The sequence below is a fragment of the Pecten maximus genome, chromosome 19, assembly GCF_902652985.1.
Source record: "Pecten maximus chromosome 19, xPecMax1.1, whole genome shotgun sequence".
NCBI lineage: Eukaryota > Metazoa > Mollusca > Bivalvia > Pectinida > Pectinidae > Pecten > Pecten maximus.
In genome coordinates this window covers 28,356,485-28,384,353 of record NC_047033.1, presented here as the reverse complement: position 1 = coordinate 28,384,353, position 27,869 = coordinate 28,356,485, and the positions used below count along the sequence as shown (strand labels likewise).

Here is a 27,869-nt window from a genome sequence, read left to right as displayed (position 1 = left end):
GTATTTACACTCCAAACCACGAGAGAGCGCTAATGTTGTTCTGATTGTAAGTCAAATGTAAAAACAGTTTTGAACTCTTTTTAACATGCCAGTTTTCGTTTCATTCCGTTGTAAAACATTAAACATAAATACTGTTCCATTTTTCATTGGGCGTAAATATCTAGTATCTCGAATACAAGAGAACATATTCTGGAGCCCAACACAGCTAGTATTCTCCCAAGCATTTTTGGCAAGCGGGCGACTGTCACACACGACGGTAGATATATCTTTATTCCTGACTTCTGATCGCAAGCTCCAGAGAATCTACTGTGGCCAGCAGAAACGGAACTATTTGAAGTCCATGAGCTTTTACGAGAAGGCATTACTGTTGTTCTGGGTAAATATTGAAAGCGAACATATCGTGGAAAAAGTGTTCAACATTTTTTAACATGTCAGTTTCCAGTATATCGAAAACATTTCATTCTATAGGAAGATTATTAGACATATTTACTATTCAATTGTTCCTTGGACGTAAACATCTTAAAATAGACAACAGTCTGGAGCACCGTACACCGGATACAATGTACGGATACAATGTACGGATATAATGTACGGATATAATGTACGGATATAATGTACGGATATAATGTACGGATATAATGTACAGATATAATGTACGGATATAATGTACTGATATAATGTACGGATATAATGTACGGATATGATGCACGGATATAATGTACAGATATAATGTACAGATATATTGTACGGATATAATGTACGGATATGATGCACGGATATAATGTACAGATATAATGTACAGATATAGTGTTCGGATATAATGTACGGATATTAATATACGGATATAATGTACGGATATAATGCACGGATATAATGTACGAATGTAAAGTACGGATGTAATGTACGGATGTAAAGTACGGATGTAATGTACGGATATAATGTACGGATATAATCACAAACATAACAGATAGATATGGCCGGATATATTACCACACTTTGATCATTTAATTAGTTCTCCGTATAATAACTGTTTTGTTATACCCATATTATTTTATTAGTCATATCATGTATATCTCTATTTGTTGGCAAAATACAGACATCTGTATTTAAATAAGAGATATCTGTCTTTTGAATTAAATTTCTTTAGTTGTGTACATAAAATAGAGATATATTTATTTTAAATAGATATAGATCATATCTACCACCGTTTTCTATTTATACGTGTGTTACTATCTAAAAACAAGTATCCCTAAAACAGCCATGCGTAGTTATTAAATAAATTAATTAACACAACTTATATTGTAGAGACATCTAAATTAAAAAAGAAATATCTGTATTTTAATTGATAGAGACTATCTGTATTAAATATGTGAAATCTTAACGGCATTTTAATTAATTCGTTTAAAGTTAATTGTTCATATTTCTATCTTTTAGTGCTATATTGTTTATGTTATTCAATCAAACATGAAGCGTTCTCCCTATGACTTAAAATGTCGACGTAGAATAGGCCTAACAGAAATGAGAAAATGGCACACTGTCTGATAGGAGTTGTCGCCCTTTGTTGATCATGTGACATCACAGCTTTAAACGAGGACATTGCATTTACATGGCGGCAATGTTGTTACAGGAGCCAGTTATACAGGTGACGTACACTGTTCTGTGGATATTTTGTGGATAGCTTTTGGTTTATAGAGATTCCGCATATATTGTTTGATGGAAAAAAGTTATCAGAGGACTCCAGTTTCTTCCTGTTCTGTCATAAACTGGAGCTTGCTCATGTCACTTTTTGACACGGCCTGTTTCTGTTCTGTGTGTGAAATATTATCAGGAAACGAATGTCTGTTGTTGTACCAATAAAACAGAGCAGGGAAGAGCACACAAGCGTTGGTGTATTGGTAATTTGTGTAGTTTCATATGTGATTGCAAGTCTAATCTTTATTAGCTCAGCACACGAGTAAACGGAGCCTCGGATGTCAGAGGTCTGAATATTTACCTACGTTGATACATCGCTACATACACAACAAACGTTGCTGTAAACCAGTTTGCTGAAGACTTAAATTGTCAGTCAGAACTCAAATAATAAGTTGTTGTCAGTAGCTGTTACCACACCACACTCTAAAAGCCCACCCCCGACAGACCAAAGGGGAGGTCTATAAACTGCCCCCCCCCCCCCCCCCCACTCTCCAATGGTGGTGTATTGTTAATTGAGGGGAGTTGCAGTATGGATGGATTCAGTGTATTCATGGAGGAGGGGTGCATTGTTATGGTGATGTGTGTGTACGTAGTGTATTGTTCATGGGTGGGGGAATGTGCATAGTGTATAAAATTGTTCATAGGGGGGGGGGGGGGGGGTTGTTGTTGTTGTTGTTGTTGCAGTCTATTGTTCATTGAGAGGGTGCAGTTGATTGTTCATTTCTCTATTGTTCAGTGTTTTGAGAATAGACTAGACACAGGGGAATTTAGGGGAGAGGGTAGCCCCGCTCATTTTGTCCATGATCCAGGTTGTAGGGGCAGTCCGGGTCATTGTGTTCATGATCAAGGATAGAGGGGTGACCTGGCTCATTGTGTTCATATATCTAGGTTAGAGGGGTGACCCGTCTCATTGTATTCATGATCAAGGTTGTATGGGTAGCCCAGGTCATTGCTTTCATATCTAGGTTAGAGAGCTCGAGGTGATCCTGGTCGTTGTGTTCATGATCAAGGTTGGAGGGGCTGCCCAGTCATTATGATCATGAGCCAAAAGAAGATGGAGTTGTTCATATCCATTTAACATGATTACTAACATAGTGATATCTTAATCTTCATTACCATAGACAACAATTTGTTAAGATACATTTTTCAGTTTTATTGATTAAATCATATAACTGTTGTTTCCTAACAGACCGCTATATGGGATGCGCTAAATAACTACTGTTACAAAGATGCAACCTTCTTGGCAGAAAGGCTTGTGGCAGAAGGTGAGTGTTATAAAGATGCAGTTTGTGTACAATCCTGATAAGATTTTCAGAAGGTGAGTGTTAAAGTTTTATTGTATGTACAATCGAATTATCAGAAATGCGAGTCCACTGAGTACTAATATAATTACAGGTGTGTATCGTTACAGGATGAGATGCACTCTACAATATATGTCACAATATATAATTAACTGTAAACATATATTAATTAATCATCATTTGGAATCACTTTGGATGTCCTGAAAATGCATCAGTTGGACAGTAGAAAACAATTTTACTGACTGGGAAATCATGTTGTGTTTCACAGTATGTTTGATTTCTTAACAGTGGAACAAAAGTCTTATTACCCGTATCAATAAATCATATATTTCATCCGGAATAAGCCAATACTGTTCAATGCTTATTGATATATTATATATCAAACCCCTGAAAATTAAATATCACTGGAGTATGACCTAGTAACCATCCTCAATATGTACACATATGGAATAGAGGTTGGTCAAGTTTTTCCAAGGTCAGTATTTTTAATAAGGTTAGAACATCAATTATAGTCACACTTTCAAAGTATCTTACATGTATACATTGCCTGTCCTTACCCAATATGGTTATTTAAGAGATCTATATATGTTGATTTGTCAAAATCTTTTAATCTGTATTTTCATTTTCAGTCAAAACATCGGACGAAGCCCTGTTTTTACTGGCCACATGTTACTACAGAATGGGAAAATCCATACAGGCCTATATGTTACTTCAGAAGCGTGGTTGTCCTACCCCACAATGTAAATACCTCCTAGCCCGGTGCTGTGTCGACCTTAACAAGTAAGTTAATACATGTTACACGGCTGTCCTACCCCACAACAAGTAAGTTAATACATGTACACGGCCGTCCTACCCCACAACAAGTAAGTTAATACATGTTACACGGCCGTCCTACCCCACAACAAGTAAGTTAATACATGTAACACGGCTGTCCTACCCCACAACAAGTAAGTTAACTCTTTCCGTACTCACGACGACTACAGACGTCACAAAAATGTGCTCTTGTATCCTTCATGACGACTACACACGTCACAATTAACATGCCTTCCATCCTTTGTGACGACTCAAATCGTCGTAAAACATTGCGAAAGATGTTGATATTACTTGCTGGTTTAGCATAGTCATACGAAGGAATTGACACGGAAATGATGTTTTTAAGAAATAAAAAGCAATGTAAATATTGTATTGATGGTATATTTTACGTACCAGAAGCATAATTCATTCGTTAAGATTGTCTATTTCAAAGAATTCCGCCGGTTCATGCCGAGCTGTTTACATAGCTACAAAATGGCGGCCTCAAATTTACTTTCGTTTTCTGCGAGATTGTTGAGGTGTTAAACACAATAAAACAATTAAAAACGATAATATATATATAATTGAGTAACGTTTATCATCAAAATAAGTAAGAAATATGTAAAATATTTTTACAAACCAAAAAAACGATGTTTTGGCTGCGTGATTTCTTGCACATGTGTGACACATGTGCCGATTAACATGTCATTTCCCGCGATTCTGCCTGGTGATTTCGCCGTATTTTAAAGGAAAAATTGGGTAAAAGAGTTTCCGTACTCAGTACTTGTTCCATATGATAAACTTCATTTAATATTAAGCATTATACAACAGTAAAAGATCAGTAAAAGATCGTTTTATCGACGTCTGATGTGATAGCCATATGCTCCAATACACAAAGGACCTACCCAGCATTCACTTCCGGTAGCGACCGCGAAATTTAAATGAGTACGTAAAGAGTTAATACATGTTACATGGCCGTCCTACCCCACAAAAAGTAAGTTAATACATGTTACACGGCTGTCCTACCCCACAACAAGTAAGTTAATACATGTTACACGGCCGTCCTACCCCACAACAAGTAAGTTAATACATGTTACGCGGCCGTCCTACCTCACAACAAGTAAGTTAATACATGTTACACGGCCGTCCTACCCCACAACAAGTAAGTTAATACATGTAACACGGCTGTCCTACCCCACAACAAGTAAGTTAATACATGTTACACGGCCGTCCTACCCCACAACAAGTAAGTTAATACATGTTACACGGCTGTCCTACCCCACAACAAGTAAGTTAATACATGTTACACGGCTGTCCTACCCCACAACAAGTAAGTTAATACATGTTACACGGCTGTCCTACCCCACAACAAGTAAGTTAATACGTGTTACACGGCTGTCCTACCCCTCTACAAGTAAGTTAATACATGTTACACGGCCGTCCTACCCCACAACAAGTAAGTTAATACATGTTACACGGCCGTCCTACCCCACAACAAGTAAGTTAATACATGTTACACGGCCGTCCTACCCCACAACAAGTAAGTTAATACATGTTACACGGCTGTCCTACCCCACAACAAGTAAGTTAATACATGTTACACGGCTGTCCTACCCCACAACAAGTAAGTTAATACATGTTACACGGCCGTCCTACCCCACAACAAGTAAGTTAATACATGTTACACGGCTGTCCTACCCCACAACAAGTAAGTTAATACATGTTACACGGCTGTCCTACCCCACAACAAGTAAGTTAATACATGTTACACGGCCGTCCTACCCCACAACAAGTAAGTTAATACATGTTACACGGCCGTCCTACCCCACAACAAGTAAGTTAATACATGTTACACGTCCGTCCTACCCCACAACAAGTAAGTTAATACATGTTACATGTACACGGCCGTCCTACCCCACAACAAGTAAGTTAATACATGTTACACGGCTGTCCTACCCCACAACAAGTAAGTTAATACATGATACACGGCTGTCCTACCCCACAACAAGTAAGTTGATACATGTTACACGGCTGTCCTACCCCACAACAAGTAAGTTAATACATGTACACGGCCGTCCTACCCCCACAACAGTAGTTAATACATGTTACACGGCTGTCTACCCCACAACAAGTAAGTTAATACATGTTACACGGCTGTCTACCCCACAACAAGTAAGTTAATACATGTTACACGGCCGTCCTACCCCACAACAAGTAAGTTAATACATGTTACACGGCCGTCCTACCCCACAACAAGTAAGTTTAATACATGTTACACGGCCGTCTACCCACAACAAGTAAGTTAATACATGTTACACGGCCGTCCTACCCCACAACAAGTAAGTTAATACGTGTTACACGGCTGTCCTACCCCACAACAAGTAAGTTAATACATGTTACACGGCCGTCCTACCCCACAACAAGTAAGTTAATACATGTTACACGGCCGTCCTACCCCACAACAAGTAAGTTAATACATGTTACACGGCCGTCCTACCCCACAACAAGTAAGTCAATACATGTTACACGGCCGTCCTACCCCACAACAATTAAGTCAATACATGTTACACGGCCGTCCTACCCCACAACAATTAAGTCAATACATGTTACACGGCCGTCCTACCCCACAACAAGTAAGTCAATACATGTTACACGGCCGTCCTACCCCACAACAAGTAAGTTAATACATGTTACACGGCCGTCCTACCCCACAACAAGTAAGTTAATACATGTTACACGGCTGTCCTACCCCACAACAAGTAAGTTAATACATGTTACACGGCTGTCCTACCCCACAACAAGTAAGTTAATATATGTTACACGGCTGTCCTACCCCACAACAAGTAAGTTAATACATGTAAACGGCTGTCCTACCCCACAACAAGTAAGTTAATACATGTAACACGGTTGTCCTACTCCACAAAAAGTAAGTTAATACATGTTACACGGCTGTCCTACCCCACAACAAGTAAGTTAATACATGTTACACGGCCGTCCTACCCCACAACAAGTAAGTTAATACATGTTACACGGCCGTCCTACCCCACAACAAGTAAGTTAATACGTGTTACACGGCCGTCCTACCCCACAACAAGTAAGTTAATACATGTTTCCTGCTGTAAGTCTCTGTGGTCAGATAAACATTTTGGCCTGTAGGCCTCCTGTTCAAGGTCGCAATAGTCAAACAATGTTTTAAATCTTTTAGCAACTAAATTTTATTATTCAAAAGATTATGGTATTTTACTAGAAGATTCTTAAGAATACGAAATAAGGATATTAAGGTCAGAAATTATATACATATATAAAAAATAATTTTGTGTTGTAGATTATCCGAAGCAGAAGAGGTGCTAGTTGGCAGTATATTCCAAAGTAAAACCAAATCCTGTGATGAGCTGGAGGCCGAGTTCAGTGGAATCGCCTGTCATGTGTTCTCCTTATTAGGGCATATTTACAGGTGAGAGTTCAGTGGAATTGCCTGTCATGTGTTCTCCTTATTAGGGCATATTTACAGGTGAGAGTTCAGTGGAATTGCCTGTCATGTGTTCTCCTTATTAGGGCATATTTACAGGTGAGAGTTCAGTGGAATCACCCGTCATGTGTTCTCCTTATTAGAATTTACTTGCATCATGTGTAAAGAATATATTTACAATGATATCTATTCTGTTATTTTTAACATCAGACTCTATATCTTTCCTCTTTCTGAAGTGCACATGGTTTGGATTTAACGATAATAAATATTTGCCTTCCATGGTTGTTAATCTCTTCATTCTTCTTTTGCAGCAAAACCGAACGTCAGCAGAAAGCAATTGAATGTTACAAGAAAAGTCTCAAGCTGAACCCTCTCATGTGGTCCTCTTTTGAACAGCTTTGTGAATTAGGTAAAGTTCTCTCTTTTGAACAGCTTTGTGAATTAGGTAAAGTTCTCTCTTTTGAACAACTTTGTGAATTAGGTAAAGTTCTCTCTTTTGAACAGCTTTGTGAATTAGGTAAAGTTCTCTCTATTGGAGGTAAAGTGTGAATTAGGTAAAGTTCTCTCTATTGGAGGTAAATATAAGTTCTCCTATTGGAGGTAAAGTGTGAATTAGGTAAAGTGTGAATTAGGTAAAGTTCCCTCTATTGGAGGTAAAGTGTGAATTAGGTAAAGTTCTCTCTATTGGAGGTAAAGTGTGAATTAGGTAAAGTTCCCTCTATTGGAGGTAAAGTGTGAATTAGGTAAAGTTCTCTCTATTGGAGGTAAAGTGTGAATTAGGTAAAGTTCCCTCTATTGGAGGTAAAGTGTGAATTAGGTAAAGTTCCCTCTATTGGAGGTAAAGTTCTCTCTATTGAAGGTAAAGATCTCTCTATAACATTTTATGGAGTGTATTCGACAATTGATGTGTATTTGTAGATATTTCATGTTTCCATGACAGTTAATCTGTATTTGTAGATATTTCACGTTTTCATTACGATTTATATGTATTTATAGATATTTCACGTTTCCATGACAGTTTATCTGTATTTATAAATACTTCATGTTTCCATTACAGTTGATTTGTATTTGTAGATATTTCTCGTTTCTTCCACAGGTGATAAGACGGAGCCATGTCAGGTATTTAAGGCACCGCCCCACTCCCAAATTACACCAGTACCTCAAGTGGTCAAACACATGTGCAGTCCGAACTGGGGACGTCTGGACATGATGGAATTCCTGAAAACTCCGGACACTCTTCAGCAACACACGCTCTGCGAGTCCAAGAGCCAGGTGGGTAGTCCATGTCACAATCGGAGGATATTACTTGGTATAAAGCAGAAAATGTAATCCCATCGAGTTTGAGAAAAACATATTCCGTCGATTTGTAGGGAAGATTTTATTAGTGGGTACAGGATTCTGTGTAGCACCTGTTGTTAATATTATTAATGTCTGCTTAAAAAACCAATGAATCATTTTTATGGCACACTCTGTTCAAGTTCATTGTACAAATTATGTGAAAAAGAAAATTCTGTATTGACTACTGTTACCTTCATCAGACAAATCAAATGACAAGTGTTGGAGTGTTTGGTACACTGAAGTGGAAAATGTAACCAAATTGAAACGTCTGTTTGGCTACATTGTAATCTTATAATGTACATTCAGGTTTAAAATGTACGAGATTGTAATATCAAGTCGACACGTCTTTTCAGCTTCGTTGTAATCTTATATATTATTAATAAATCCGTTTCTTGTTTTAAGCAGACACCATTCCAGGTATTAATAAATCTATTTCTTGTTTTAAGCAGACACCGTTCCAGGGACAAGGAACACCATTTACACCAAGTTTTGCGAATCAGGACTCTCCGTCTCAACTCATGTTTGTCACTCCGTCTCCGGCACTGACAGATAGCAACACGCTGGAAAGTCGGGCACCCAGTAAAAAGGTACACAGATACTCTCACTCTGAACAAATATTTGAGCTCACGAGAAGGGAGGAAAAGAATACAGTAAAACACGGTTATAACTAATCCCAGGGGACCAACTGAATCAGTTCGTTATATTGATAGTTCATACTACATGTATTACGAATTTTATTGTTTTTTTTCCTAAAAACTTCGCTGTATGAAAATATTGAAAAAAAAATTACAAGTACAAATTAAAAGCGATGCAATTATTTTTGTCAGTTATAACTTTCTGCCGAAACTTTTCGTGTGAGGCAAGTGTGTACAAAGTACTAAAAGCATCTGACATATATATCATTTCGAGACTCAAAAAACTAATTATCTCGTGTAAATGATCACTCGCCATAGCACCACTGATTACGGAATGTTCTTCCTCTGTTACTATGTACTGTGTACACTCTTAAGACATCTAAGAATGGATTAACAACTTGACATTTACATCGATAAAACAACTCACTTTATTCAGAAGTCATCAAAAGAAAACCTCACCAGTTCAATAATCGTACAAATACTGTATATACCCTGAAATGTGCCCTCGGGCGCCTCTAAGTGACACGGTCGTCATCACCAGGGCATGACTTTCCGACTGCGGAAGATCGGTTCGTACTATAGTGTTAAAATAACATGGACTTTCAGCTGTCGTGACTGCTAAATTGGTTCGTTATAGACAATATTTCGCTATTTGAAATTCACAATATAATTATAGAATTGCATAGAAGTAAGAGGGAGAATAGCTGGGGAATCGGAATCTGTTCGCAATATCCATGAAATCGCTATAAGCGTGTTCGTACTAAACATGTTTTACTGTAGATATTTAACAGTGATGTGTATTCATATGTTCATTTCATAGGGAAAATATTCCTTTGTTTCCAATCGTAATCTTAAGATCTGTTTTCTACATTGGTAAAAAATAATGGATTTATCAGAAGTTTTTGGCATTTACCAGTTTGTATAGCTTAAATGTTAAATAGACAAAGGATGTTACTAATTACGGTGATATTGTCTTTATTTTGAAATATTGTCTCTTGCCTCTGGCTTGAAAATCAGTGAAACAGTGAATGTTCCAACATGTATTCAGCACTTTTGATGTGATTGTCGTAGTAAGTTAAACATTGATGTGATTGTCGTAGTAGGTTAAACATTGATGTGATTGTCGTAGTAGGTTAAACATTGATGTGATTGTCGTAGTAGGTTAAACATTGTTGTGATTGTCGTAGTAGGTTAAACATTGATGTGATTGTCGTAGTAGGTTAAACATTGATGTGATTGTCGTAGTAGGTTAAACATTGATGTGATTGTCGTAGTAGGTTAAACATTGATGTGATTGTCGTAGTAGGTTAAACATTGATGTGATTGTCGTAGTAGGTTAAACATTGATGTGATTGTCGTAGTAGGTTAAACATTGATGTGATTGTCGTAGTAGGTTAAACATTGATGTGATTGTCGTAGAGTATAAATGTATCCATCTTTATCTCTATGTGTTGTAATTATGTTTCAGCCTGTGACACGGAGAAGTCAGCAGACAGGGTAAGTTATAAATCACCCGTTCTTAGGTGTGGTTCAACATGTAGTAGCATGTTTTGTATCTGTTCTTTAATATTGATTTGACTAAATCATGCATGTATACAGAAGAAATACTGCTCTCTGGTCACAGTTAAAGGTGGCCGGGATAGGTGGATGTTGCCACGGTTATTGTGGCAGGGATGGGTGGATGTTGCCACGGTTATTGTGGCAGGGATGGGTGGATGTTGCCACGGTTATTGTGGCAGGGATGGGTGGATGTTGTCATGGTTAGTGGTGCAGGGATGGGTGGATGTTGTAATGGTTAGTGTGGCCGGGATGGGTGGATGTTGTAATGGTTAGTGTGGCAGGGATGGGTGGATGTTGTCATGGTTATTGTGGCCGGGATGGGTGGATGTTGTAATGGTTAGTGTGGTGCAGGGATGGGTGGATGTTGTAATGGTTAGTGTGGCCGGGATGGGTGGATGTTGTAATTGTTATTGTGGCCGTGATGGGTGGATGTTGTAATGGTTAGTGTGGCCGGGATGGGTGGATGTTGTAATGGTTAGTGTGGCCGGGATGGGTGGATGTTGTAATGGTAAGTGTGGCAGGGATGGGTGGATGTTGTAATGGTTAGTGTGGCAGGGATGGGTGGATGTTGTAATGGTAAGTGTGGCAGGGATGGGTGGATGTTGTAATGGTTAGTGTGGCCGGGATGGGTGGATGTTGTAATGGTAAGTGTGGCAGGGATGGGTGGATGTTGTAATGGTTAGTGTGGCAGGGATGGGTGGATGTTGCCACGGTTATTGTGGCAGGGATGGGTGGATGTTGCCACGGTTATTGTGGCAGGGATGGGTGGATGTTGTCATGGTAAGTGTGGCAGGGATGGGTGGATGTTGTAATGGTAAGTGTGGCAGGGATGGGTGGATGTTGTAATGGTAAGTGTGGCAGGGATGGGTGGATGTTGTAATGGTTAGTGTGGCAGGGATGGGTGGATGTTGTAATGGTTAGTGTGGCAGGGATGGGTGGATGTTGTAATGGTTAGTGTGGCAGGGATGGGTGGATGTTGTAATGGTTAGTGTGGCCGGGATGGGTGGATGTTGTAATGGTAAGTGTGGCAGGGATGGGTGGATGTTGTAATGGTTAGTGTGGCAGGGATGGGTGGATGTTGCCACGGTTATTGTGGCAGGGATGGGTGGATGTTGCCACGGTTATTGTGGCAGGGATGGGTGGATGTTGTCATGGTTAGTGGTGCAGGGATGGGTGGATGTTGTAATGGTTAGTGTGGCCGGGATGGGTGGATGTTGTAATGGTTAGTGTGGCAGGGATGGGTGGATGTTGTCATGGTTATTGTGGCCGGGATGGGTGGATGTTGTAATGGTTAGTGTGGTGCAGGGATGGGTGGATGTTGTAATGGTTAGTGTGGCCGGGATGGGTGGATGTTGTAATTGTTATTGTGGCCGTGATGGGTGGATGTTGTAATGGTTAGTGTGGCCGGGATGGGTGGATGTTGTAATGGTTAGTGTGGCCGGGATGGGTGGATGTTGTAATGGTAAGTGTGGCAGGGATGGGTGGATGTTGTAATGGTAAGTGTGGCAGGGATGGGTGGATGTTGTAATGGTTAGTGTGGCAGGGATGGGTGGATGTTGTAATGGTAAGTGTGGCAGGGATGGGTGGATGTTGTAATGGTTAGTGTGGCCGGGATGGGTGGATGTTGTAATGGTAAGTGTGGCAGGGATGGGTGGATGTTGTAATGGTAAGTGTGGCAGGGATGGGTGGATGTTGTAATGGTTAGTGTGGCCGGGATGGGTGGATGTTGTAATGGTTAGTGTGGCAGGGATGGGTGGATGTTGTAATGGTAAGTGTGGCAGGGATGGGTGGATGTTGTAATGGTTAGTGTGGCCGGGATGGGTGGATGTTGTAATGGTAAGTGTGGCCGGGATGGGTGGATGTTGTAATGGTAAGTGTGGCAGGGATGGGTGGATGTTGTAATGGTAAGTGTGGCAGGGATGGGTGGATGTTGTAATGGTTAGTGTGGCCGGGATGGGTGGATGTTGTAATGGTTAGTGTGGCAGGGATGGGTGGATGTTGTAATGGTAAGTGTGGCCGGGATGGGTGGATGTTGTAATGGTTAGTGTTGCCGGGATTGGTGGATGTTGCCAGTTAGTATGGCCGGGATGGGTGGATGTTGTAATGGTTTGTGTGGCCAGGATGGGTGGATATTGTAATGGTAAGTGTGGCCGGGATAGGTGGATGTTGTAATGGTAAGTGTGGCCGGGATGGGTGGATGTTGTAATGGTAAGTGTGGCCGGGATGGGTGCATGTTGTCATGGTTAGTGTGGCCGGGATGGGTGGATATTGTAATGGTAAGTGTGGCCGGGATGGGTGGATGTTGTAATGGTAAGTGTGGCCGGGATGGGTGCATGTTGTCATGGTTAGTGTGGCCGGGATGGGTGGATGTTGTAATGGTAAGTGTGGCCGGGATGGGTGGATATTGTAATGGTAAGTGTGGCCGGGATGGGTGGATGTTGCTAGTTAGTGTGGCAGGGATTGGTTTGGGTCAATTATGACTTCTACTTCAAAAGCATAGCATTGAAAATTGCCCATCAAATGTTTATAATCCATTGAACAGTGTAGATCCCCCTCCCTGCCTCAAGATAGTTACAGTATCTATACAAATGTACATATTGTCTTGGTGAAGGATACATTATTGACTTGTATAGAGCTAAATCTGTATGAGTATCATAAAACAACCAAGTAAAGAAAATGTACATCAAATTCTACAGAGCCAGGAGGACAAATAACATTAAGCTTATTTTTTCACAGAATACAGAATAATCCTCCAGTGGTACGAAAACGCACCGTCAAGGTAAGTTTCCGATACTCCGCTATTGTCGATATCCTGTCATTTTAAGGTAACCATTGAGATATCACAAGTTTAAGAATGACTTGGCCTGCAGCAGAAATAGCTTGAACATAGGATGGTCGCAATGATATGATGGTCTGGAAAATAAAATGAGCAGATCTATGTAGGATCAATTTGGAACAGGCAATGGTGAAACATATTCTGGCAAATCCTCAATGAATTTCTATGATCGAAAATGGTTTGACTACAACATTAATTCGGTCAAGATAACACAATGGCAGATCAGTTGGTAAAAGTAAATGTCAGTATTTCAAATATTTTTTAACTACATTAAAATCGTATATATGATCATAGCTAGTCAAATTTGTAAAGACATGTCCACAACCATATATATGATCATAGCTAGTCAAATTTGTAAAGACATGTCCACAACCATATATATGATAATAGCTAGTCAAATTTGTTAAGACATGTCCACAACCATATATATGATCATAGCTAGTCAAATTTGTTAAGACATGTCCACAACCATATATATGATCATAGCATAGAACAACCGTTCATGAATATTCTCTGTTTTGTTTATGAACGATCAGCAATCAAACATCATTTGAGAAATTCTTGAATTTAAGGAAGTTTTCGAAGCACTGCTGGACTATCATATAGTGATCATGTGTGATTAGTATGTGTTGTTCTCTCTGCAGGAAAACAAAAGTCCTAGAGGTACAGGAAGAAATCCAAAGAAAAATATTGGTATGTATATTGCTACATGGCCTGTTGGTTGTACAGATAAACTTGTATGTCAATTTCACCCCACCGATATCATAAGGTTGACTGTTCAAATTGTATTTACATCCAAGGACAGTCCATCCTTGAGCAAATCTTGTTATTGTTATTTCTTAATTACTTCTTTAACTGCGTTTACAGATTAATTTCAATTAACCAAGTTCCATTTGCTTTTGTTGGCAGTAAAAATCGAAATTTAGTACCCACAAATTGTACTTTTATGAAAATGACCAAAATTTGGCCAAATAATACTTGTTGTATTGCATATCTTTGATAGTAATTTGTTTGGCTTATTCAGTGTCGGGACTTGGTCTGGGGAAGACCGATTTGACGAGTGATACCGGCACAAAACCTCTTCAGTCAGACACACCATCACAAACACAGATTCTCCAGATACAGCATCAGTCACTGTGTAAGTATGGAATGCAGACCTCGACCAGGGTTGGTGCTGGATATTTTATAAGTGGGGTCATTTTAAGGTTAAATATAGATCCTTTTCTTTTTCTATGTTTCAAAAGGTGATGGTTGTTTTACAGGGCTGTGAGATACCTCATTGTTCAAGATTATCAGTCTTTAATGCTAATCAATAATGTTGAGTGATGTACATGTAAAAGTCGTGTGACATCTTTCTATTGATTATAAAAGATATTTGGCTGAACACTTGTAGTCGTGACTTACCTGTAGAAGGCTTGTGAATCTGACCAGTCCCTTTGATTCTACCTGAGAATCAGTCGAACACTTGTGGTGGTAATGTACTTGTAGAAGTCTTGTGAAGCTGACCAGTCCAATTGATTGTAATTGAGAATCAGTCGAACACTTGTAGTGGTAATGATGTAAAGATGACCTCATATATGCTATTATAACAATGTTACGCCAATAATGGTGAGTGTAGTCCACAGTCACGCCACACAGTACGAATATACGTCTGTACGCTTGCTTGACTGTGTGAACAACACGGACGAGGGCTATCCGCTTGACCACATCACTTCCGGTCCGAGTTGGCGAAGTCTCTAAATAATACTCGCACCAATTGATCACAACAATGTACCTGTAGACGTCATATGAATCTGACCGTACTCCTTCTTGTTGTAGGTGGAATGCTGAACCTGTTACAGAGTATGGGGCGGGCATACCAGGCCTTAAGTCAGTACGACTGTCGGAAGGCCATCGAATGCTTTCAGGACCTGCCCCTCCACCATTACAACACCGGCTATGTCCTGTGTAAAGTGGGACGGGCCTACTTCGAGCTTGCCCAGTATCAAAAGGTGACCACTTATTCTGTTCTACAGCAAAAGAAATTCTTCGAGAAATTGGAAAAATACTTTGATCAATAATGAGGGAAAATATGATTAAAAAAAAAGAAGAAAGAGGAAGTGGAGAAAATTTGATCAATAAGATGGAGAAAAATTTTATCAATAAGATGGAGAAAAATTTGATGAATAAATTCAAACATGACTATTTAGAACACGCCCAGTATCATACAGACCACAGGATTACCTCCCTTTATCAAGAGATCATTTACATTCATTTTGTTTGTAATTAATATTTTTCGATTTCGAGTATCAGACAAAATATAATACAGATTATTTTCCTTTTGCTGAACATGTCATTCAATTGAATTCAATTTATTTCTAAATGCAACACAGCATCTCATTATCAGTACAAAGTGTTTGTGTTGTGAGTCGCTATTTTAAGCATTCCCTAGTGTTTAGCCACATAACTTAAATACAGGAAAATAATTCTCTCTTTTAACCTGTTTATTCGTCTGGACAGTGTGTCAACATGCATGACGTGATTATTTTAGGCTGAGCGTGTCTTCTCTGAAGTGCGATCACTGGAACCCCATCATCTGGACGGCCTTGAAATACACAGTACTACCTTATGGCATTTACAGAAGGATGTAGAGTTATCTACCCTTGCTCAAGAACTCTCCGATATGGATAAATCTGCTCCACAGGTAAGGCAGTGTCACCATTTAAAGAATGGGAGGGGGCAGTTATTAGGATACACAATAAACAGAAAAATGTTTATACCAGGGGGGGGGGGGGGGGGGAATTTGAACAATTTGAAATTGTAGAATATTGATGAAAATCAGTTATTGTGATACACAATAAGCAGAAAAATGTTTATACCAAGACTGAGAAAATAAGGATTTACTGTGGATCCCACTTAAGATGTTTTATTTTCCAGAGAAAGATATATTGATATAAAGCAAGAGGTCATATTAAAAGTTAAGTTATGATAATACCAGGGTCCAGGTTAATCACAGTTTAACAACAATTTTAAATCCTAATAAAATTATCCCTGGTAAACTAACTTGACAACATTTTTGGAAACTAGAACACTTTTCAGTCTCTTCCTACCTGCTTATTAGAAATATAAAATACACTGATTTTGATGTAAATGAGAAATGAGATTTTTACTAATCCAGTGATTAAGCTATTCACCTTTTAAACATCTGTGCCCAGATTTTACAATAGAGGGACACGTCTATATGTGATTTTATTTGGCTACAGGCATGGTGTGCCATGGGGAACTGTTTCAGTCTTCAGCGGGAACATGACACCGCCATCAAATTCTTTCAGCGGGCAATACAGGCAAGTACTTATGTTGTTTGTTCTTGGCTATAAGGAGATGCCAGTAGAATTACAACCTAAGCAGTTACTATCCGCTGATCTCAATAACCACTTTCATCTACTTCGTCATTATAGTGTGTGATGTATTAACTTAATTTTTGAAAGAATTTTTTTTTTAGTTCGTGTGTCAAATTTACACCTTAATCGGCTATCAGTAGATGTTCCTAGTTTGTGTTAGTGTATACATACTGTTAATGTTATATAATTTGACCACCAGCTTGACCCCAGCTTCGCCTACACCTTCCTTGGCCATCAGTAAATGTTTCTAGGTTGTGTTAGTGTATATATACTGTTAATGTTATATAATTTGACCTCCAGGTTGACCCCAGCTTCGCCTATGCCTACACCTTATTGGGCCATGAATATGTGTTCACAGAGGAGCTCGACAAGGCCATGTCATGTTTCCGCAACGCAATACGGGTCAACCCACGTCATTACAATGCATGGTGGGTACAAACCTCTGAACATTCTGTTGGAAATTTTGAATTAAAAAAATGTATATATTTATGTGAGTTTTATCGCCAATAAACTTAGGACATTTTATCTCAGCTCATAGCTTGATGTAGAGGTTACAAATAATGGATTTCAGATTATAGGTATTTACCCAAGCTACGTTTACCTACATTACATGATTCTGTGATCTTTCTTTCGAGAGCTTGTAATGATTCAAGTTTTATCAGAAATCAACATAGAACATTTTGATGTTGACTTAAAACTAGAATTATAGGTTACTAACAATGGATTTCAGAATTTAGGAAATAAACGAATCTATTTTTACCTTTGTTATATGATTATGTTACTTATTACAGGTACGGTGTTGGCATGATCTACTTCAAGCAGGAGAAATTTACACTGGCGGAGGTTCACTACCGGAAAGCTCTTCTTATCAACCCTCAAAGTCCAGCGCTTCTCTGTCATATAGGAGTGGTGAGTGACGAGGCGTTGTTTATAATTGAGGATTAAGTTCAGCGGGAGATGTGCTGTTTATATGATATTTTCGATTAACAGAACCAGAGACACAGTTGTCTCCCTTGACAGGATTGTCTCCCTTTACGGGATTGTCTCCCTTGACACGATTGTCTCCCTTGACATGCTTGTCCCCCTTGTTTTCCCTCTCTTGTTAGATTTCTTCACCTTTGGAGATATCTGTCAATTCAGTGTTGTCATTTTATGTTATTTCCCATTTTAACAGTATTCGAGAGTAAAGGTGGTCCGATGGCCCAAGGCTATAGAAAACCTTGTCGGTCTATGTAAAATATCTACATGTTGGCCAGATTGGCTATGAAAAGTTTGAGTCCTGACATACATTATGATTCATGTAAACAACATTCCTATATTTTCTGACAAACGATCAAATGAAATCAGAGCTTACAATCGAGATGTTTTTACCGAGAAATAAAACATTATTAGCTTCAAATATTTCAGCGAGTATGACACAGTTATATGCTACTTTCAACTTGTGTTTACAAAATGTGTCTTTAGAAAAATGCCTTGGGCCATGGGATTTCAATTTTCTGTAGACCAATATTCTGAGGAATTTTCATATATACTTTCCTACACTGTGATTTAATGTTTTTACCCTGTATTTACAGGTACAGCATTCCCAACAGAAGTCAGAGAGTGCCCTCGTCACCCTCAATAAAGCCATAGAGACAGACCCTACCAATCCACTATGTAAATTCCACCGGGCGTCCATCTTATTCGCCAGTGAACGACATAAAGTAAGTTGATATATATTGCCTTTAAAAAAATTCAATGCCACCTGATGGGTAGATTTTTGGACCTGTGTGAGCCCTTTAAGGGTATGCCACATTTTTAATTTATCAAGCATTTAAGATGGCAGTTTTTGAAGTTTGTTAAGGTATATATCTGAAAGACTGTTTAAGGATTTTTTTGATTTTATCAATTGTTGATTTGCATGCCATGTTTTGAACTTTATGGAATTTCCACTAAGCCACCAGCAGCCATTTTGAATATATCTTTTGTAGATAGTTGCTGTCATTTCTAAATAACTGTTGAAGGTATGAAGGTTTTGGGACATGCTCAGGGCATGAATACACAAGTCATGATTTGAGTTTGATTGATTTGTGCCAAGCAAGTTGATTGATGGTCAAATGTCAAGTTTATGAAGATCGTATTTGATATTTTCACTGTGGCAAAAATTGTAACCATTAATATTACAAAGAAACTTAACATGATATGATCCGTTATTTCATTCGTGGAGAAATTAGAATTAAAACATTGGGACTATTCCATTAAAATATCTACCTGGCCCCAATAAGGGTCATTCCATTAGAATATCTACCTGGCCCCAGGACTCCACAATAAATCACTTCTATACATGGTTGGATTACCTTCCTTTTACTTCTATGTAATTTATTAAATAAATTCTATAGGTGGTACCGTTAACAAAACCTGGAGTCCTGGGGTGGGGTAGATGTTTTACTGGAGTCCTGGGGTGGGGTAGATGTTTTACTGGAGTCCTGGGGCGGGGTAGATGTTTTACTGGAAAAGCCCTTCACCAAACCTGGAGTCCTGGGGTGGGGGAGATGTTTTACTGGAGTCCTGGGGTGGGGTAGATGTTTTACTGGAGTCCTGGGGCGGGGTAAATGTTTTACTGGAGTCCTGGGGTGGGGTAGATGTTTTACTGGAGTCCTGGGGTGGGGTAGATGTTTTACTGGAGTCCTGGGGTGGGGTAGACGTTTTACTGGAGTCCTGGGGTGGGGTAGATGTTTTACTGGAGTCCTGGGGTGGGGTAGATGTTTTACTGGAGTCCTGGGGTGGGGTAGATGTTTTACTGGAGTCCTGGGGTGGGGTAGATGTTTTACTGGAGTCCTGGGGCGGGGTAGATGTTTTACTGGAGTCCTGGGGTGGGGTAGACGTTTTACTGGAGTCCTGGGGTGGGGTAGATGTTTTACTGGAGTCCTGGGGCGGGGTAGATGTTTTACTGGAGTCCTGGGGCGGGGTAGATGTTTTACTGGAGTCCTGGAGTGGGTAGATGTTTACTGGAGTCCTGGAGTGGGTAGATGTTTTACTGGAGTCCTGGGGTGGGGTAGATGTTTTACTGGAGTCCTGGGGTGGGGTAGATGTTTTACTGGAGTCCTGGGGCGGGGTAGATGTTTTACTGGAAAAGCCCTAAGATTTTAATAAGTTCCTGTTGGCAGATCTCTGGCTAACTGAAGCAGACTTATGTTTATTTTATAATTTATTTATGTGACCTCATCTGGTATAGATTACTACAGAAACAGCTTTACCAATTCTGTTAAACTTTTACTTTTTACAGGAAGCCCTGCAGGAGCTAGAGGAGCTAAAACAAATTGTTCCCAAAGAATCTCTAGTTTATTTCTTAATAGGCAAGGTAAGTTATGTTGATAGCAAATTATCAAATCAGTCAGGTAAAATTTGAAAAAATAAAAACATAGCTGAATGTCTGTAGTACATGTATTAAGATAACGAGAAAAAGTCCAGAAGTATTAACACCATTTTCAGATTTCATGTCTGGGTAAAAATCTTTGAATTATATGAAATCAGAGACCAAACAGTACCTTCTGCTCTACATATGGAAAGGAACTTGAGAAAATCTTTCCATTTTAAGATTCACAAAACATGTACACTGAACTTAAATCTGTCTATATGGCACTAATGTCATGCTTCTCTTTTTGTCACATTTCATATGGCATTTCTTTTTTGTGTTTCATGTAATATCAAGTTTCTGTCGCATATGATTTTAAGCTAGAGTGTAGCTCACTTTATAAAGTGTGAAATGACTTGACTCTTATCTTTTTAATATTTTCTCCTCCTGTTTATCTAGGTACACAAGAAGCTAGGTAATTCTGATTTAGCACTAATGAATTTTTCCTGGGCCATGGACCTAGATCCGAAAGGAATCAACAATCATGAAACAGGTAAAATAATCCTTCCTTATTCAGTAATGTCTGTGTAAATTCATGACCAGCAATATTATTAATTTCTGTGTAAATTAAACTACTAATTTAATGTCAAAGTCATTATTATTTTGGGCTGATATTTATTTAAGGCCAAGGTCAAATTTATTTTTGATTGATATTAATTGGAGGACTAAATTATTTTTGGACTGATATTAATTAAAGGACTAGATTATTTTTAGACTGATATTAATTGAAGGACTGAATTATTATTGGATTGATATTAATTGAAGGACTAAATTATTTTTGATTGATATTAATTATAGAACTAAATTATTTTTGATTGATATTGATTGAAGAACTAAATTATTTTTGATTGATATTAATTGAAGGACTGAATTATTTTTGATTGATATTAATTGAAGGACTAGACTATTTTTTATTGATATTAATTGAAGAACTAAATTATTTTTGATTGATATTAATTGAAGAACTAAATTATTTTTTATTGATATTAATTGAAGGACTGAATTATTTTTGATTGATATTAATTGAAGGACTAGATTATTTTTGATTGATATTAATTGAAGAACTAAATTATTTTTTATTGATATTAATTGAAGGACTGAATTATTTTTGATTGATATTAATTGAAGGACTAAATTATTTTTGGACTGATATTAATATAAGTGTTGTTATTTCAGGGCCTGACTGAGGAGTACAGGTAGAGCTAGTCACAGGTGAGGCAACTAACATGATAATCCAGGCCATTAACTCCAGGAAAATGTCTGAGATGATTACAACAATTATACTTTAATTTAAAAGGACCTCAATTGTTAGTGGTGGCTGGATTGTTAAAGCTTAACTAGGCATCAAGATTTTTGTGATGGTTATCAGGATCAACCTGTTCTTTAACATGCTATTCAGCTAAAGTGTTAATGTTCAAAAACTCTAACTTTATACAAACTTGTTAGATAGATTCTTACTTTATACAAACCTTACTTTATACAAACCTTACTGGAGACAAACCGGCTACTGTAGACAAACCGGACCGTACGGAGACAACGGAGGGAGACAAACGGACGGAGACAAACCGGACGGGAGACAAACCGGACGTGATGACAAACCTGGACGGAGACAAACGGACGGAGACAAACCGTAGGCTGGACGTAACAAACCGACTGAGACAAACGACGGAGACAAACCGGACAACGTACGGTGAGACAAACGGACGTATGACAAACCTGGTAGTGAGAAAATACCGATACAGAACCACTACAAACGGACTTGAGACAAACGTGACCGGTAACAAACCTGACTATACAAACCGGTACTGATGACAAAACTGACGAACAAACTATGATGACAAACTACCAGACAAACGACTTTAGACAAACGGACCTAGAACGTAGAAAACCTTGACATAACAAACACGAACTTTAGACAAAACGCTGATTACTCTAGAAAACCTGACTTATACAAACCTGATGGAAAACTACTGAGCAACGGACGAACAAACCGGACTGATGACAAACCACAGACGAACAACCGACTATACAAACCTGTACGTGATACAAACCGTACGGATGAACAAACCAACTGTATACAAACATGAAAACAAACTTACTATACGAAACCACTATACAAACTTGACTGATACAAACCACTGAATAGACAAACCTGACTTTATCAAAAACCTTAACTATACAAACCTTACATAAAACCTTACTTAGACAAACCGACTAGACAAACCGACGGGATACAAACGTACGGAAACAAACGGACGGAGACAAACCTGGACGGAACAAACAACTGACGAACAAACTGACTGAACAAACCGACGGAGACAAACCGACGGACAACAACGGGAGACAAACCGACCAACAAACCGGACGCAACAAACCACTGGAACAAACCACGTACAACGGACGTAACAAACCGACCGGAGACAAACCGGACGTAACAAACCGTACCTGGATACAAACCGACGGGAGACAACCAACAAACCTACGGAGGCGAGACAAACCGTACGTTAACAAACCGGACGTAGACAAACCACGGGAGACAAACCGGACGAGACAAACCGGACGAGAACAAAACCGGACGGGAGACAAACCGGACTGGAACAAACCGACGAACAAAACACCTGGACTGGAGACAAACCGGACGGGTATACAAAACCTGACCGTGACGAACACAACACCGTAGAAACCACGTAACACGAGAACAAACACGGAACGGGAACAAACCGACGGAGACAAACGTACGGCGAGACAAACCTGGACTGAGACAAACCTGACGGAGACAAACCGTGACGGACAATACAAACCGGACTTATACAACCTACTTGAACAAACCTACGTGAACAAACCGACTGTATACAAACCTGAACGAACAAACCGGCGGATACAAACCTTCTATACAAAACCTGACTGTGATACAAACCTTACTGATGACAAACCGACCTAACAAACCGTACTTAAACCAAACCTTACTTATACAAACCGTACTTGATACAAACCTTACCTTATACAAACCTTACTTTATACAAACCTTACCTTATACAAACCTTACTTTATACAAACCTACATTGATACAAACCTTACTTATACAAACCTTACTTTATACAAACCTTACTTTATACAAACCTTACCTTATACAAACCTTACTTTATACAAACCTTACTTTATACAAACCTTACCTTATACAAACCTTACTTTATACAAACCTTACCTTATACAAACCTTACTTTATACAAACCTTACTTTATACAAACCTTACCTTATACAAACCTTACTTTATACAAACCTTACTTTATACAAACCTTACTTTATACAAACCTTACTTTATACAAACCTTACTTTATACAAACCTTACTTTATACAAACCTTACCTTATACAAACCTTACTTTATACAAACCTTACTTTATACAAACCTTACTTATACAAACCTTACTTTATACAAACCTTACTTATACAAACCTTACCTTGATACCAACCTTACTTTATACAAACCTTACGTTATACAAACCTTACTTATACAAACGACTGTACAAACCTACGAACAACCACCGAGAACACAACCGACGATACAAACCGATTAGTCAATCAACACGAACAAACCTTACGTATACAAACCTACTTAACAAACCTACCTGATACAAACCTTACTTATACAAACCACTTACGATCAAACCTAGCGAGATACAAACCTACTGATACAAACCGTACTTGAGACAAAACCTTACCTATACAAACCTTACCTATACAAACACTTAAACCGATACAAAACCGTGAACGTGGATACAAACCTGACTGAGACAAACCTGGACGTGATAACAAACAACCTACCGGATGACAAACCGGACCTGAGTACAAACCTGACTGGAGACAAACCTGACGGGAGACAAACCGGAGACAAACCGACCGAACAAACCACGGAGAAAAACCGGACCGGAGAAAACCGGACCGGAGACAAACCGGACGGGAGACAAACCGGACGGAGAGACAAACCGGACGGGAGACAAACCGGACGGATGAACAACCGATCCGGAGACAAACCGGACCTGAGACCAAACCGGACGGATGACAAACCGGACGGGAGACAAACCGGACGGGAGACAAACCGGACCGGACGGGAGACAAACCGGACCGGAGACAAACCGGACCGGAGACAAACCGGACGTGAGACAAACCGGACGGGAGACAAACCGGACCGGAGACAAACCGGACGGGAGACAAACCGGACCGGAGACACACCGGACGTGAGACAAACCGACGGGAGACAAACCGGACCGGAGACAAACCGGACCGGAGACAAACCGGACGGTTTAGACAAACCGGACCGGAGACCAAACCGGACTGGAGACAAACCGGACCGGAGACAACCGGACCGGAGACAAACCGGACCTGAGACAAACCGGGCGGAGGACAAACCTTACTTTATACAAACCTTACCTTATACAAACCTTACTTTATACAAACCTTACTTTATACAAACCTTACCTTATACAAACCTGTTAGAATCTTTACATAGTGTTCATGGTTTTCAGGTTCTCGTGGTACAATTTTCACAATTGATTGTACATGATTATTTATGTAAATTTTCTCGTCTGCTACAGATACCTGACCAGCACCCCAAACCTGACCAGACAGATGCTGGATATTCTGGTATCTCGTCAGTAGAACTCTCCCTTCAGTAGGATCAGTAGGTCTGGGAACCTGTCCCAGACACCCACGTACTGTTGGCTGTTTGGACGCGGCTGGTCCAAGTTTTATGGAGAGACACTATGATACCATTGCCAAATGTTTTATCATTGTTATTAATGAGGTGTGAGAGGTTTTAGTGTGAAAATGGAAGTCCTAAATATTCTTAACTGTCAGTATGTGAAGTGTGTAGATCTGTGATGTGAGCAGGGTGCCATGTGGAGGTTATGTGACACGAGTGTAGCATGCCATCTGGAAGTCATGTGATGAGTGGTGTGTCATGTGGAGGTCATGTGATGAGTGATGTGGCATGGAGGTCATGTGACAATGGCATATCATGCCATGTTGAGGCCACGCAACAAATGTAGCATCCAATGTGAAGGTCATGTGACAGGTGTGGCATATCATGTGAAGGTCATGTGACAAGCGTGATGTGTCATGTGGATGTCATGTGACAATTGTGTGGCATGTCATGTGATATACAGTAGTAAGTTGTATGATGAATGGTCAGATTTATATATTCAATCAAAATAAATATCAAATAAATTTTAAAAACCTTGATATAGTTTCAGACCATTGTGCATCTATAGCCTGTAAATCGGTAAAGATATGCCAGTATTCAGAAATGTATTGTATGTGGATAGCTTACAAGATGTCATAGCAACACAATTCAGATTGTAAATTAATGTATGGTATGTTTTATTAGATTTGAAAATATTCTCACTGCATCTTCAGGTGAGATTCAGCAGCTTCATCCACTTAACTGCTAACCATTTAATACGTTGCTGCCAGATTTCATGATCTTAGTCAAATTGGAGTCAGGCTGGATTCATCCAATACTTCTGTTTACAATTTCAAAATTTCAAAGTTATTGTTACAAAAATCAAAATAGAATTTAAATCTCCCATAGCTCATTATCCTACTAGAGTAAGACTTAATCTTGATCTCTGATAACTTGAAGACTGCTTAACTGGAATTTAACATTAAGTTCCAACTGTAAAAATTCTATAGAAAGTACCGGTAATGTTAGATATACTCAATTACAGTAAATACTCTAATATCACAAAGTGTTTTCACGACTGCACTGACTTTAACGAGAACTTGCTGTGCAGATGATTGACAGTTAGTGGATTAATTTGAATGCTATCATAATGACTATTAAGTTAGTCGGTCAAGGTCATTTATCTGAACTATCAAGGTTGTTGGTCTTGTTAAAATATTCGGGCATCTACCACTGAGGTGGCATAGTTATTGTCTACACCCGGTGTTTAACCAGTAACTTACGTGTGACACTCGATATTTAGCGAGTAACTTACTTTTGTAATGGGCATTCAGATTTGTCTGATTCAATGACCTTGACCTTTCTGACTTTTTTAGTATTAAAATCAGTGTATTACTGAAGGTTGAACATTGTGCTGTCTTTAACTGCAAAATTGGCTGCATTAGTTTTACTTGCATCATACAATAGTGATAATTATGAAACAATAGATTATCTGTTAGTCGGATACATACACTTTTAAGCATTTGACCTTGACCTACATTCAAGATCATAAAAATGTAGAAGAAATATTCAAGACACAAATCTATCGGGGCCAAAGTTTTCAAAACAAGATTAGGCTAATAGCAGTATATAGTTAAAATCCTGATAAAATCATTTCTAGTAAAACCTTGGACAACATTTTATGAAACCCTGTAGCATTTGCCAGTCTGTTCCTGCCTGCATATTTAAGGAATTTAAATACACATGTATGTCGAAGTAAAGGAGAAATGAGCTTTTCACTAATCAAAGTGATTATAAGTTAATCACCTTTTGAACAATTAGGCCCTGGTGTACAAAACCATATTAGTACACATTGCTAACATCATGTTATGAAATTGACAGATTCGACCTTCAATCATGTTGAAGGTCACATATCCTAGATGCACTTTCACTTGAGTGATACAGGCCCATGAGACCTCTTATCAGATGCACCCTATACACCCATGTAGCAGCAAACTATATTTATATACCGGCACGGTAAATGTGATTGTTATACGTGATTCTCCATGTTATGTTTATACCTGTTAGTGTCTGGGGGCATTACACCTGATTAAGATGATGGAGGCGTGAACTTCTTTGTTTGTTGGGAGGGAGGCCTGTCCATCCCTCCACACATTGACTTGTCCAGGCTTCATATAGCATACACTACTTGTCACTAGAACTTCATTCTGATCTATATTATGACCTTTGACCTCCAGTGGTGAACTGTAATTCACCAGATTGTGTTGTGTTAGGGTAATCTTATATCAGAGCCAGTAATGCAAGCATCACTGCACTAGTTTATCAAGTTGATGTAGTTACTTCTAGTAAGAAAGACATTTAGTCCAGTATATTATATAAATCTCACAAAAACTTGATTCAGTTAAAAAGACGTTTACTTATAGCCAGAAAAGAACCACGTTTCACTATTAAAGTCTGTCAGAAAAGAACCGAATTTTCACTATTCAAGTCTTTTCCAGAAATGAACCATGTTTTAACTATTAAAGTCTTTTCTAGAAAAGAACCATGTTTTTCACTTAAAATGTCTATTCTAGAAAAGAGCACTAATGCGCAATTCTTTATTGTGCAGATATGTCCACTGAAAGTGGTTACCGTGCATGTCCATTTATAACTCTTTTGTGTGTGTGTGTGTATGTGTACACAAGGGAGGATACATCGTTATATTGGACCTGTGTGCATACATGTGTAGTTATTTATTGGTGAGAGTGTCAGATATGCAACATTCTGATGGAAATAAAAAAAAAGTTAGCTACA

General features: G+C 39.0%; 1 protein-coding gene across 3 annotated transcripts; it reads left to right on the top strand.

Moving 5' to 3' along the window:
• The first annotated feature begins 1,583 nt into the window (after nucleotides 1-1,583).
• On the top strand, nucleotides 1,584-27,869 carry LOC117317549 (cell division cycle protein 27 homolog). 3 transcript variants are annotated; one of them, XM_033872367.1, is made up of 21 exons: nucleotides 1,584-1,642; nucleotides 2,882-2,957; nucleotides 3,623-3,773; nucleotides 7,111-7,239; nucleotides 7,566-7,663; nucleotides 8,351-8,526; nucleotides 9,042-9,179; nucleotides 10,696-10,724; nucleotides 13,524-13,566; nucleotides 14,268-14,316; nucleotides 14,648-14,761; nucleotides 15,442-15,614; nucleotides 16,154-16,306; nucleotides 16,866-16,946; nucleotides 17,304-17,431; nucleotides 17,795-17,912; nucleotides 18,578-18,706; nucleotides 20,269-20,343; nucleotides 20,797-20,890; nucleotides 21,574-21,609; nucleotides 24,991-27,869. In XM_033872367.1, exons 1-20 carry the CDS (start codon nucleotides 1,607-1,609, stop codon nucleotides 21,582-21,584), a joined length of 2,001 nt encoding a protein of 666 aa, XP_033728258.1. In that variant the 5' UTR covers nucleotides 1,584-1,606; the 3' UTR covers nucleotides 21,585-21,609; nucleotides 24,991-27,869. The 3 variants fall into 3 exon arrangements, with proteins under 3 accessions (XP_033728258.1, XP_033728257.1, XP_033728256.1); XM_033872366.1 differs by having other exon boundaries at nucleotides 9,039-9,179; nucleotides 25,009-27,869; XM_033872365.1 differs by having other exon boundaries at nucleotides 9,039-9,179.

Coding starts and splice junctions, on each gene's coding strand:
- LOC117317549 (XM_033872366.1), top strand. CDS start 1,607: ATGGCGGCAATGTTGTTACAGGAGCCAGTTATACAG. Junction 7,664..8,350: donor TGAACAGCTTTGTGAATTAG/GTAAAGTTCTCT, acceptor TTTCTTCCACAG/GTGATAAGACGGAGCCATGT. Junction 10,725..13,523: donor CGGAGAAGTCAGCAGACAGG/GTAAGTTATAAA, acceptor ATTTTTTCACAG/AATACAGAATAATCCTCCAG.